Source organism: Lepidochelys kempii, chromosome 6 (assembly GCF_965140265.1).
Source record: "Lepidochelys kempii isolate rLepKem1 chromosome 6, rLepKem1.hap2, whole genome shotgun sequence".
NCBI lineage: Eukaryota > Metazoa > Chordata > Testudines > Cheloniidae > Lepidochelys > Lepidochelys kempii.
In genome coordinates, this window is record NC_133261.1 from 104930195 (window position 1) to 104944392 (window position 14198).

Below are 14198 nucleotides of genomic sequence, written 5' to 3' on the forward strand. Positions count from 1 at the left end.
AGTCTATATCTACACTACCACCGGATCGAAGCTCTGGTGATTGATGCACCAGGGTCGAAGACCTGCCAAATTGACCACAGATCGCTCTCCGGTCAACCCCAGTACTCCACCCCGGATGAGAAGAGTAAGGTCAGTTGACGGGAGAGTGTGTCCCATTGATCCAGTGTGGTGCAGACACTGCAGTAAGCCAACCTACGCTATGTTGACTCCAGCTATGTTACTCACGTAGCTGGAGTTGCATAACTTTGGTCGACTTACTGGAGTAGTGTAGACATAGCCTAAGTCAGTCATCCATAATTCTGGAGAACACCTACTGGTGATGTCCCATCATGCAATTAGACTACTGTCCTTATACAGGGACATCACATGGGCTGCGTTCATTTTTGGAAATTTTAAAAAGGTTGTGCTGCTTAATTCATTAATGATTGGAAAGTGCTTTGAAATCTTTGGCTGGAAGGTGCTGGAGAGGAATAAATGAATGAGCTTTATGGGAGCTTGCATACAAGTGTGGAAGTTCTGCATCCCTGAAATCAGTGAGAGTTTTGCCATTGACTTCAAAGATAGCAGGATTGGGCTTCAAATCCTGAAGACTCAATGGCAATAACATTCCTGACACTATGTAGAGAATCAGGAAAAATTAAACTAGCTATTGAGGCCAGAATCAAGCCACAGCACTTCAGCACTTGCTTAACTTAAACCAAGTAAATAATCCTGCTGAAGTCATGAAAGTTAAGCCTGTGATTGCGTGCTTTGCTGGATCAGGAACTTTTATAGAGCACCCAGGAGGACTCAGAAGGCCTGTGCTCTATTCCTAGCTCCGCCACTAGCCTGCTGGGTGATCTTGGCAAGTCACTTTACCTCCTTGTGCCTCAGTTTCCCTATCTGTAAAATGTGGATAATGATCCTGGCCTCCTTTGTGTTCTAATAATGAAAAGTGCTTTATAAGACCTAGGAGTTATTATTATTACCATCTTCTTGTATTCATAACTGAATTTGGCTTTGAGTTACTAGAAAGCATAGGATCTTCTTTACCTTCTCCAATTTTCAGCTTTGGGAAATATTTTTCATCCACTAGGGAATTTCTCCCTCTTTTTTCCTTCATTTCAGCATGATGATCCCTGGTAATGCTGCCGGTGTGGCTAAGCAATTCCTCCGTTGCATTTTCCATCAGCTAGCTCCCAATGGTATATTTCCACAGCTGTTCCAGAGCAATATCAAAGGTAATGTGCAATGCCTGAGTGATGGTGACAGAAATGCAATCATCTCAATCATTCCAACACTTATAAAAAAGATGTGGTTCTGATTTCCAGATGGAAGTTTTTTACGGACCCTGGCTACATCTCTTATGGACTTCAGTGAGCTGAGCTCCGTAGCTGCACTGAGCCAACTATTAGAGGTATGTCCACAATAAGGCTGACTGTATTAGGTACTACCAAGTATATCTTTCCGTCCTTCTCTAACATTCTAAGAGCATGATCCTACACCATTAAAGGCAATGAGAATATTTGCATTGACTTACATGGAAGCAGAATCAAGCCATAATATCTTCCACCATTTTCAGTCAGAGTTTTGCTCTCACTTCTCCTGACAGCTATTGGGTCCTCCCTTCTCCTTGTTGCTGCAGGCCATTCCTTTCCCCTGCACTGTTTCCATTTCTGTGCATGGTTCTTGTCATAGTTCTGTTGCTGCATGTAAAACCATTTCTCCTCTGTATCTAATGGCAATTCCCTCTCTGCAATCCTCCTCTGTGGAATCCCTTGAGGTTATAGTCTAGTCCCTCTGCTTGTTCCATTCTACGTCTCCTCCTAACTTGTCTCTACCTCAAGTCTCACTTCTACACTGATAGGGTATATATCTTTCAGCACTACCAGGAACATGGGGATTGCTTCTTTTCCTTCCAGTAGTAGCCCTATAAGCAAAGCTTTTGACAATACTTTAGCAGTGCTTACATCTTTTCAGGCCACCCACTAGAAACTAAAACAATTGCAGTCTAATCAACAGTTGCACAAGTCTGGCATTCTTTCCAATATAGGAAAATGATAGGTATGTACAAGACAATTCGTCACACGTGGTCTGCTGGGCCAGAGACGTGCTGGTGGCTGGTTCTTAATGGATGTGTCTTTCAGTTGCCTAAAGATGATTCCGCAAATATATGCTGCTCTAATCTTTTCCTTACCACTATCCCTGTTGATGATCTGCCTCATACTTTATCAGTGGTAGATGCTATATAGAAGCAATGTACTTTAAATTATTTGTGGGAGAAGACAGAAATTGCATTATTATTCTGACCTTGGCTATTGTAAGTGTGTTTTAAAATATTGTTTAGATGGTCATTTTTGGATGTTTAATTTGTTTTAAAATTCTGCATTTTGTTTTCTAGGGTTTAAACAACAAAAAGAACTTGCCAGCAGGGGGCGCAATGCTACGTTGTTTGGAAAACATTGCTACATTTATGGAAGCTTTGCCAATGGATTCTCCTAGTAACCTCTGGACCACTATTAGTAACCAGTTTCAGACTTTCTTTACCAAACTGCCTTGTGTTTTGCCACTTAAGGTATGATGCATGTAATGCAGTTTTTTATTTATAAGGGTAATATGTAACTGATCAACTAAAACATCTGACACAAGGATTGTGCTACTATTGGCTAAGGCATGTGCAAACTGTTTGAAAGTTGTATACAAACAGAGCATAGTTTGTAATATTTTGTTGTAAATTACCTGACATTTCCAGTAGATCAGGTTGCACTAGAGTGCCTGATCCGTCCCTCTGTCTATACCCTCCATCTAGTAGCCACCATAACTATGGCCGGGGTGGGAATATTTTTCTCCTCCTCACCTTCCAGGTCCTCTCTTTGTCAGATTAGGACAATAAATTAATGATAATCAACATTCTTGGCAATAAAAAGTTCATTCACTGTTACCTCCTTTAGAAGAATTAAATACCATAGGAAGAAAAGCTACCTCTAAATAAGTTCTTAAAATTAATGAATACATAATAGCCAGTCAGGTAGATAAGCCTTCAGGCATCAGAAATTGAACACATCCTGCTTGACTGACTAGGTTATAATCCCATCAGAGGAACCTAATCAGGATATAGTTGTGGAGACCGAGTTCAGCGGCTCTGGGATCTGAGCTGTGAACATTCATGGCGCCTGCACTTTTCCAGTAAACAAAGTTCCAAAGGCCTCATTGAAAGTCATCTGAAGTCAGTGCGACTCTCTCCATTGACTTCCATCGGTTTTGGATCAGCGTTTAAGGGCCAGATTTCGATACATTTACTTATACTGAAAAACAAGTTGCTCCCCGAGCGGTCCCATTGAAAAACACCACTCTGGCAGTAAGACACCATTCAATACATCTTCTGTTGTTGTAGCCATGTTGGTTCCAAGATATTAGAGAAACAGGGTGGGTGAGGTAATATCTTGTATTGGATCAATTTCTGTTGGTAAGAGAGGCAAGCTTTCGAGCTACACAGAGCTGAAAAAGAGCGGAGAGAGACACTGGGGCCCAGAGCAGCTACAGAAACATAGGACACTGGACTCCTGTTAATCCCTCAGGAACATGTTCCCATACTAATCAAATTCTGTTGGATTAGAAAACTTGGAGATTTTCTGTTCTACAGAGGGTAATGTCAGCGTCCTTGACAGAGCAATTTGGAGTGAACACGGCAAGCCAAGCCTTACTGAGATTTCCTCCTCCCAATCCTCCTCTTGTAGGCTTTATTGCTGGAGAGGACAATACAGCCCATGATATTTAAATTGGCAGCATCTCATTAAAGATAATTTAGAAGTGATGGTTTTTTGACTTCACTTATTGTATGTTTACAACAGTCACCATTACAAACAAGAGGTGTGCAGATGAAGACATTAACTTTTTTCTTTCCACAGTGTTCTTTAGATTCCAGTTTAAGAATAATGATTTGCCTGTTGAAGATACCTACCACTAGTGCCACCCGGGTAAGTTCCAGAAATACACAACTCTTCTCTAACAGAGTTATCCATCCTTCACTGTACTACAAATTTGTTCCTTATCCCCTAGCTAGAGAAGTATTATATGTGAGCATGAAAATTTGCAGTCTACTATTCTATAATGAATGCCAGAAGCTTCAGAATCTAGGTCACATGAAAGTGTGTGCGCGAATGTATAGCTTCCGAAAGGTTTGATGTTTTTCTAAAACAACTGTAATGATAAACTTCCCCAGAGTCTGATCCTGCAGTCCACTCACTAGTGCAACTCCTGTTGAAGTCAATAGGAGTTTATTTTTTGTAAGCACTACCAGTAAGCACTGGTATCAAGTAAGCACTGGATTAAAGGTGAAACTCTGTTTTCTATTCCTTTGCTTCTAATTTGTTTTGTAAACATGAAGACATATGTCAGAACAGCCTTTTGTCTGAAATGGGGTAAACCACAGCAACACATCCTCAGAGTTAAAAATAAAGGTTCTGTTCCATTAAAGCTTTTCAGAACTTGAATGTTATTTATTTTGCTGAATGATTCAGTTATTGATTTCCCTAAAATCATATTTCACTGCAGAGTCTTCTTGAGCCATTTTCAAAATTACTAAGCTTTGTCATTCAGAATGATGTCTTCACTCTGGCCTACCTGGTGGAACTGTGCGGCTTATGCTACCGAGCCTTCACTAAGGTAATAATGAGCTGATGTTTTTCCTTAGGGACAACTGAAAACAGGGAAGAAAAATTATGAGTTCCCTAAGTGGGAAATGCATAGGTAAAAGCTGAAATCAATGTTAAGTCTCAGTCATGTCAGCAGTTTTAATATAGCTTGACTAATCAGTAGTTAGGTTGATGCAGTGCCTATCAATAATATTGACTTTCATATTTCTGGTACAGGCACAAATAAAGGGAACTTGCTGTAGAGGTTGTGAGGACAGGATCACAAAGATACACCTTTTATGCCTGTGAAAATTCACTCCGGTATAGTTCATGTCTGGGATTTGGCATGATTTAAAAATGTGTGAGAAAATGTAAATCCTGTCAAACATCCCCGAGTATATGTGTTCAACCACACATCGCTGGCAGTCAAAAAAATCAAAATATTTTGCAAATGTCCTATGGCTGGTAGCATGTCTTGACAGGAAAGTTCATAGGGAAGCAGTGTGGACTTATAGAACAGAGGACTGGGAGTCAAGAGACCTGGGGTGCATTCCCAACTCTACCCCTGTTTGACCTTGTATGAATCACTCAACCTTTCTGTGTTTCAGTTACTACACATGTAAAAAGGAGATGATAGGTGCCCACCTTTGAAAACTCTTTGAGATACTTGGATGAAAGTCACTCTATATTGTGACAAAGTTCCTCCTCTACCTTGGTGGGTCTTGCGCTTATTGGCAGATTTGCTCACCTTGGAGCTTCACGACAGCCCTCAGTTTGGCCGTTTTCATGAACCCACAGTCCAGGTCAACTCCTCCTGTGTCTGACCATGAGTTGGGAGGTTTGGGGGGAACCCGGGCCCACCTCTACTCCGGGTTCCAGCCCAGGGCCCTGTGGAATGCAGCTGTCTAGAGTGCCTCCTGGAACAGCTGTGCGACAGCTACAACTCCCTGGGCTACTTCCCCATGGCCTCCTCCCAACACCTTCTTTATCCTCACCATAGGACCTTCCTCCTGGTGTCTGATAATGCTTGTACTCCTCAGTCCTGCAACAGTATATGTTCTCACTCTCAGCTCCTAGCGCCTCTTGCTCCCAGCTCCTTACACGCGCACCACAAACTGAAGTGAGCTCCTTTTTAAACCCAGGTGCCCTGATTAGCGTGCCTTAATTGATTCTAGCAGCTTCTTGATTGGCTGCAGGTGTTCTAATCAGCCTGTCTGTCTTAATTGTCTCCAGAAGGTTCCTGATTGTTCTGGAACTTTCCCTGTTACCTTACCCAGGGAAAAGGGACCTACTTAACCTGGGGCTAATATATCTGCCTTCTATCGCTCTCCTGTAGCCATCTGGCCCGACCCTATCACAATATGTACAAATAATAATAATGAATAATTAGCCAAATGCATTTTTATATCAGTTATTGACAAGAGGATATACAATACACAAACAGTAGAAAACAGACAAAACTTTTAGCAGAGTTCCATAAAGTCCATCAACTCAGTTGTTAAAGCAATAAACACAAGCCTTATCCAGCCTTAAAGTAGACAATTTCCCAACTTAGTCATTATTATCAGAACAATAATTAATACCAGGGAAATAATTTCTTTCATAAGTAACTACATGCTTTACCAATTCAATATTACACACGTACACCAGGGATCACATTACCCTTCACCAGAATATAGCTACCTGTTAAAAGGGGATGCGGCATCCATAATAAAGGTAACATCAATAACAGCAACAGTTTAATGACAAGAAAATTAAGAAAATCATTTTATGCTGAAATGATGGGGGAACTTCAGATAGATGGAATTTGTCAGACACCCAGGTGAACTCTTGCAAAAAGTTGCTATCTCTAGCGACAGCAAGTGGACAGTACCTTGGTTTTATGTGTCATGTAAAAGATAGATTTTACGAATGAAGAGATCCTATATCTGGGAGGTCCTGTCCAGCGTTTAGAAATAATTACTCCAACGGCATAAAGGACAGAAGGATGGGTCATGTGGAGTAGAGTCAGGAATGTGGAATTGGCTCCCAGCTCTGCCATAGACTTCCTTAGTCAAGTCCCTTAAAATCTCTGTGCCTCGCTGTGACGGGGTGCAACTTACCACTGTGGCGCCTCCTGCTGGCTGTCATGGGGATTAGCTCTTCTGGTGGTGTCTGGCTGCCGTCATGTCTGCTTCAGGACCCACGTCTCTCCCAGAGCCGCGACATCCCCTTCATTACACAGCCCTCTGGCTGTGCCACACTCTGTGCTCCCCCCTCTGCGGGGGAATGTATTGCAGTCCGATGGTCCAGCCACTTCCTCAGCGGCGAGTGGAGGAGAAGGGGGGACCTGGGCCCACCCACTACTCTGGGTCTCGGCCCAGGGACCCCATAGATGGCAGCCATGCTCTGCATCCCCTTCATCCTCTCAGCCTACTTCCTTGGGCCACTTCCCCACAGCCCCAGCACCATCTCCGCCCTTATCTCAGGGCCTCAGCATGCCAGCAGTCAGCTGGGAGCTGGCTCTCACTCCCCTGGTCCTGCCCAGCACTGCTCTGTCCAAGGTGCTAGCTTTTCTCCTCCTGCAAGGCAGGAGCCTCAAACACCAGGGAGCAACTGAACCTGCCCTTCCCAGAAGCTATTCTTATATGGACATCTCCTATTGGCTGCCTTTCACACAGCCGCCCTAGGGCTTCTTTAACTCTTTATAGGCCAGTATGGGGCGGACGCCCCATCACACTTGCTTTTTTCCAGTCTTTACAATGGAGACCATGATCCTTCCCTACCAGACAGAGGTGTTACGAGGCTGAATTCGGATACTATAATGTATAGATAGCATAAATTCCTACCATGTCTTAAAATGAGAAACTATCTGAAAATCTTTGTCCCAAAATAACACTTGGCACTCTCAATATAACACACCTGAATCATTTTGTGTTTGGGCTGTGATAAAAGAATTCATCCAGAGCTACCAGAGCAAATCTTGGAGTGTATGAAATATCCAGTTCTCCTCACATACACACTATCACTACCTCATTTCAATAAAGTTCTCTTTCTGGTGTGGATCTTGGTTAGCATTTTTCCCCTTATGTTTGCCAGTCACATATTCTAAGAATATATTGACTTATTTCATTACAAACAGGAAGCTTGGATTATATCTCTTGGTGAAAATTCCTGCTTGAATTTGTTAATGCGAACTGGTGACCCAGAATGGGATCATTAGCAAATGTTTTTTCTGCAATTTATACCCAGAAAATGCTTCATTTAGTAGAACTTCACACTACATTATCCTTGTTATTGCTGAATCTTTACCATACATTTTCATTAGAATTAGCGAATTTATGACTGCAATTAGGAGAAACTTACCAGTTCAGCTCTCTGTGTTTCTTATCCTGGAAATCCCTGTATCTAAAGGACTGATTTCTCTGACAGAATACCACACAGGACTGCATGCTGGACAGAATACAATTTGTGAACCCTTGAACTACTCAGATTCACTTGTCCATGACACAACTTAGTTTTGTCTGCTAGAACCAACCATAGCAACAATAGCACACTCAATCTATGTGTATGCTACGGGGTATGTAGTAGTGTTGTAGCTGTGTTGGTTTTAGTATATTAGAGAGAGAAGGTGGATGAGGCCATATCTTTTATTGGATCAACTTCTGTTGGTGAGATAGACAAGCTTTCGAACTACACAAAGCTCTTCTTCAGGTCTGTGAAAGGTACTCTGAGCATAAAAGCTTTTATCTCAAGTGAACTCACATAGGAAAATGATAAAAGACAAAAACAACCTGTCACCTGTGGGTGAACACTTTTTATGAAATGATTGCTCTGTATCTGACCAATCAGTCCTCATTCTCAAAGGAAACCTGCACAACACTTAAAAGATGAGCCTGGGAGCTTAAATTCATAACTCTGCTAGACACTTAAAATCATGGACTGAACAGAGACACTGGATTTATGGTTTATTACAACAATCTGTAACACACTAACTCTGCCCTTTTTTTCCTATGACTGCAGCGTTGTTAGTGAGCCACTCTACCTTGAATGGTCACTTAGAACATGTGCTAACTACCTATGCTAAAAAAATCTCTTCCACCTTTTATTTAGCTGTGACGCTCAGAGTACCTTTCCTAGACCTGAAGAAGAGGTTTTTGTAGCTGAAGAGCTTGTCTTTCCCACCAACAGAAGTTGGTCCAATAAAATATATTACTTCACTTACCTTGTCTCTCTTATGCCATGGGCTGGTATTTATCCCTTTCCAAGGAGCAATGCATTCCCCCACAGCACACATTTTAGAGGTCAAAGTTGTAGAGTTGGTCAACATTTTTTATCCAACATTTTCCTAATCCTCTGTGGGAGAAATATCTCAGTTTCTCTTGTCGTTAAGTTTCCTGGGACTCACATCAGTCTCATATTTCCTTATCTGAGTTTATTTTCTACGTCACCGGTCTGATTTGTCAATGCCAATGGTACTCTCATGCAAATAGCTTTGCCTCTGAGGATTGTAATCTCAATATCTTCAATTTCCCTCTCAGTCTCTTCAAGTCTTAAGTGGATGCTTTGTGGATTTCTTATCTCTTGCAGCCACTCAAGTTTGAACCCCAACTTAGCCTTTTACGAACAGTTATAGAACTCATATTAAATAAATGTGGCATTGAATTGTACATGACATCATCTTGCTATTGAAACTTTATGAGCAAATTATAATGTGCCAGATCCTCAAATGTGGTAATTTAGTATAACTCCATTGAAGTAACAGAAAAATCAAGTTTGTTTTCCTGGCTTGTTTTGTGGGTTATGGACTATTCTATTAAGGAACTGAATAAATTCTGGGGACTTTTTTTTTGTTTTTGAGTGAGGGTCATTAGAATTAGTGATAAGATAAACCTCAAAAGTTTCCACACCTATGACTCTCCAAGGTCACTGTGTCCACACATACTGCTGGTAGGGTTTATATAAGGCTTGCTAAGCAGCCTTTCCTTATATAGGCCCACTGCATTTTGTTGAGGGAGTGAGCTTTGATAGAACAAAGTTGAACAAAGCTGCATTCCAATCTCTTTTATACCAGTTTTACACTTATGTAACTGCATAGGGCCTTATTCAGTTTTACACTACAGCCCCTTCACACCACTCTGGCAGTGTAAAGGGGGCTTATGTGGGTGTCAATTACATTTATTTGTGTAATGTATACCAACAGAGTGGTGTAAAGGACCTTAGTGAGAAAGGGAATCTGGCCCATGGACTTCAGTGGAGTGACTCCTGATGTACAATGGAGTAAATGAGAGCAGAATCAGGCCCATTCAGTTTTTAATTCAGATATCTAAGAACTGTAGCTCTTTATCTAGAGTATCAGTAAATCAGTCTGCAGACATTTATTTGCACTGCTGTGCTCTCTTTGTAATAATGGGTATGAGCAGAGGAGTTTATTTCAGAAATATAACTTCAACTGATGGAAGTTCTCCAGAGTTTATTGGCCTTGTTTGTGTACCCATGCCTGCTTGGTGAGCTGTTCTGTCCTCCTCCAGTGCAGGGGCGGCTCTACCAGTTTTGCCGCCCCAAGCAGTCTCCACCGAATTGCTGCTGCCGCAATACCCCTGGAGCTGCCACCGAGTTGCCGCCACGCTTGGAAGAGCGGCGGAGCTGCCGCCGAGTTGCCGCCATGGGACATGAACTGCCGCCCCATTTTGAATGCTTCCCCAAGCACCTGCTTGGAAAGCTGGTGCCTGGAGCCAGCCCTGCTCTAGTGGTACCTAGCCCATCTAAAGATCTAGGAGTCTGCTACAGTCTCGGCTAAGAGCCATGTGGCTTTTAGCTCCTGTAATAGAGGCTCATGCACTAAGCGTCGGAGGTCCCAGGTTCAATCCCGATGACCGAGGTCTGTTGGCGTTACATTTGCACATCATCTGCAGATCTCAAAGTGCTTTACAAACATGGAGGACTAGAGCACAAGATAAAAATCTGCACTGAGTAAAGAGTAGTGCTTTGTTATATTGTCCTTAGAATAGTTTGGGAGGGAGATTGTGATCCACAGAAACTATGGTTCCCCCACTGCTCTGGGGAGGGAGTAAACTGTACCAGGTCTATATCCAGAGCAGCATACGCTGCCTGAAGCGCTCTGAGAAGCAAGATGGGTGAGGTAATATCTTTTATTGGACCGACTTTTGTTGGTGAAAGAGAGACGCTTTCGAGCCACACAAAGCTCTTCGTCAGGTCTGGGAAAGGTACTCAGGGTGTCACAGCTAAATATCAGATTGAACAGGTAGTTTAGCATAAGTAGTTAGCACATATTCTGAGGGACCATTCAAGGTGAAGTGGCCTGTAAATAACCCTGCAGTCATAGGATAAAAAGGAGGGTTAGTGGGCTACAGATTGTTGCAATAAGCCGTAAATCCAGTGTCTCTATTCAGTCCATGATTTTTAGTGTCTAGCAAAGTGCTGTTTGTCTGGCTATTTATTGTAGGGTTTTATGCTGCTGCTCATTACTTGTAGTATCTGAATGCCTAGCATATAAAATCAGTAGCAAATCCCCTAGTCCAGTTTATGGAGTCTCTTGTTCTGCTCCCTTTTTAGGGTAAAAACTCTGCTTGGGGTATTTTTCGTTTGTTGATGATAGTTGATTTGTTTGCTACAGTTTTTCTTTCCTTTCCTTTTCTCTTTAAATTATCATTAGTGGTAATGGTTTGGGGATGGGGCCACTTTTGCGTAGACTAAGGTAACAATGCATAGAGCTGGTCAGAACATTTTCAGTGAAATTTCATATGATCAAAATATGCTGTTTTGTCAAAGCCAAAATGTTTTGGCTTCAACAAGTTACTTTTTTGGGGTTAAGAGAAAAGGGCTGTTGTGCTCTGTAGCCTGGTGGTTAAGGCACTGGTGTGGGAAGCTTCCTGAATCAGAGTGCTCTGGGATGATAAACTCTCCTTTGACTCAGGTAGAGCAGGGAGTTGAACTTGGGTCTCCTGTATCCCAGGCTAGTGTCCTACCCACTAGGACAGACAAACACCTGAGACGTTTTGACACCGCTTCCCAAATAAAAAACGTACATTTTGGTACAATGCCATTGTTCACTAAAACGTTCAAAAGGTTTTGGATTTGTTACAGTAAGTAATGAAAACAGCTTTCGAAACCTTGACAGTTGCTGTGCAATGGAATTGTCATCCACTGACCAGCTCTACTGTTGTGAGTATCATTCTTGCTATAACGGAAAGGCTTGTTCGAAGAGGAAGAGCTATGCAGCCTTCAGTGTTGTGGGGGCGGAGCCAAGACTCTTCCCAGTCCCCAGCTCATTCAGCCGATTTCCCTCTCAGTTGCACTTACGACCTTGCATGGCTGCTGGTTAATGAAACCTCACAAGACTTTTGTGTGGTAGAGGCAAGTATTAATTATACCCATTTACAGATGCCATAAAGAGCAAAAAGCCCTGACGCGGTGAACACTGATGCACATGCTAAATTTTACTAACATGAGCAGTCCAATGGACTTCAATGGGGTTACTCTTGTACATAAATTAATCATTTGTGTAAGGGCTAGTCTACACTACCCTGCTATATCGGCACAACTGCGTCAATGCAGCTGTGCCACTGAAGCACGTCTGAAGTGCGCTGTGCTGATGGGAGAGCACTCTGAAGTCGACGTAATTAGTCCACCTCAATGAGGGGAAGCAAAGTCGGTGGGAGAGCGTCTCCTGCTGACAAAGTGCTGGTGTGGACAGCACTTAGGTCGATGTAACTTGCGTTGTTCAGAGGGGGTGGCTTTTTCACACCCCTGCATGATATAAATTACATTGACTTAATCGGTAGTGTAGACAAGCCCTAAATGTTTGCAGGATCAAGGATTCAGTGGCGGAGCTAGTAAAAGGACTGCCTCATTCAAATTGCACGGTAGTGATCAAAACCCCTTGAGCTGCTAGCTTCAATAACAATTTACAGATTGGTTCCACATATCCTATCTCCTAAGGTCAGAAAATATCAGATTGAGATTTGTAACATCTTCAGCTAATCTCATCATCTGTCCCATCTCCAAAATTTGTGTTCTTGGCCGACAGATTCTAATCTCCATCTCCTAATCTTCCCTCATGCTTTAAAATGTTTTTTTGTTGAACAAGCTGTAACTAAGAGGGATTTATTGTGGAAGTGGAAAAGTACTGCTTGGCTGATGAAGTCTGTATAGATGTCCGAGCTGGTTTAACAGAGACACTCATTTTGTGGGGAAACAACGGAAGAATTCAAGATCAAATTTGGAGCTTTTATGATAGGCTTAATAAAAGACTTATGCTACATGAGTTTAGTGCTAATTTTGTTCTTCTGATTCAGACCTAGCTACTGACCTCCATATTCTTTTGTACTTTATAAGGTAGATCTAACCATGTAGCTTTATATGTGTATAGATATATAATTTAATTTATCTATACTTTACATATAAAATATACAAACACTTAGACAGGTCCTGATGCAAAATCCACTGAAGACAATAGGAGTCTTTCCATTGACTTCTGTGGCCTTGGATCAGGCCCATAGTATTGTACAAATGAATGGTGCATTATTTGAATGCTTTCTGGGAGGGAAGGCCAAAGGTACACACCTGTTTCTTTTCTCTTGACTCATTTTTTAAAATTTCTCAATTAAAAACAAATGGAAAAACAAATTGAGGCTATGGGGAGCACTGTGGTGCAGTGTTTGGTATCAGTGCACTTTAGGTGAATTTCTAGACATCTTCACTTATTTTATTTTTTCTTCTGTTTAGGAAAGGGATAAGTTCTACTTGTCCCGCAGCGTCATCTTAGAGCTACTGCAGGCACTGAAGTTAAAGTCACCCTTACCAGATACGAACCTGCTGCTGTTGGTACAGGTACAGTAGATAAGCCTTTAAAACTATTTCGTGCTATCAACATATTGTGAGTGCTCAGACCTCAATTCAGCAAAGCACCGAAGTAGTGATTCAGCCCTTCACCATTCCAAATAAAAGCTAAGTATGTGACGTTAAGCATGTGCTTGTCCGAACCAGTGCCTTCAAAACTAAGGATGACATCTGAAAACATGGATGCCTAAATTTGGACACCTAAATTCATATTTATGCACCTAAATAAGTGGCCTGATTGTTAAAGATGTTGATGACCCACAGCACTTTTGCTAATGCGCTAGCCTGCACATCCCATCTCAAAGGAGTCTCAGTCTGCATGGTTCATATCATAGCCCCACAGCTAGCCAGGTGATAGACTGTGATTAGCAAGGCATGCTAATGGGCAAAGATTCAATTTGTTCCTGCTTAGAGGAGCCTCAAAGTTGTCTCCACAGCATGTCCGTCTAGGCCATTAAGGATCCTCCCCTAGTTGAAAGAAGAAAAGGAGTACTTGTGGCACCTTAGAGACTAAGACTTAGAGACTTAGAGACTAAGGTGCCACAAGTACTCCTTTTCTTTTTGCGAATACAGACTAACACGCCTGCTACTCTGTCCCCTAGTTGAAAGCATTCTTCTAACTTCGTAGTGTAGACCAAGCCTAGGAAACATTTCTCCTCCTCCCTTGCTATTCTGCTGGCTCAAGGCAGGATTTAGGCTGGGATTTTCTAAGGGAGTTAGGCACTCAAATATTATTGGAAGTCC

At 42.2% G+C, this 14198-nt stretch overlaps 1 protein-coding gene across 12 annotated transcripts in view; it reads left to right on the forward strand.

Annotated features, from left to right (window-relative positions):
* UNC79 (unc-79 homolog, NALCN channel complex subunit) overlaps positions 1–14198 on the forward strand; it is a 161993-nt gene that overhangs the window by 115009 nt on the left and 32786 nt on the right. For 11 of the 12 annotated variants that reach the window (XM_073349519.1, XM_073349521.1, XM_073349522.1 and 8 more), the window contains 6 exons: positions 1108–1220; positions 1311–1396; positions 2381–2554; positions 3888–3956; positions 4534–4644; positions 13341–13445. In XM_073349519.1, coding sequence (XP_073205620.1) covers positions 1108–1220; positions 1311–1396; positions 2381–2554; positions 3888–3956; positions 4534–4644; positions 13341–13445 — 658 coding nt within the window. Of the gene's footprint in view, positions 1–1107; positions 1221–1291; positions 1397–2380; positions 2555–3887; positions 3957–4533; positions 4645–13340; positions 13446–14198 lie in introns of those variants that run through there. The other variant, XM_073349531.1, reaches the window with a different exon arrangement.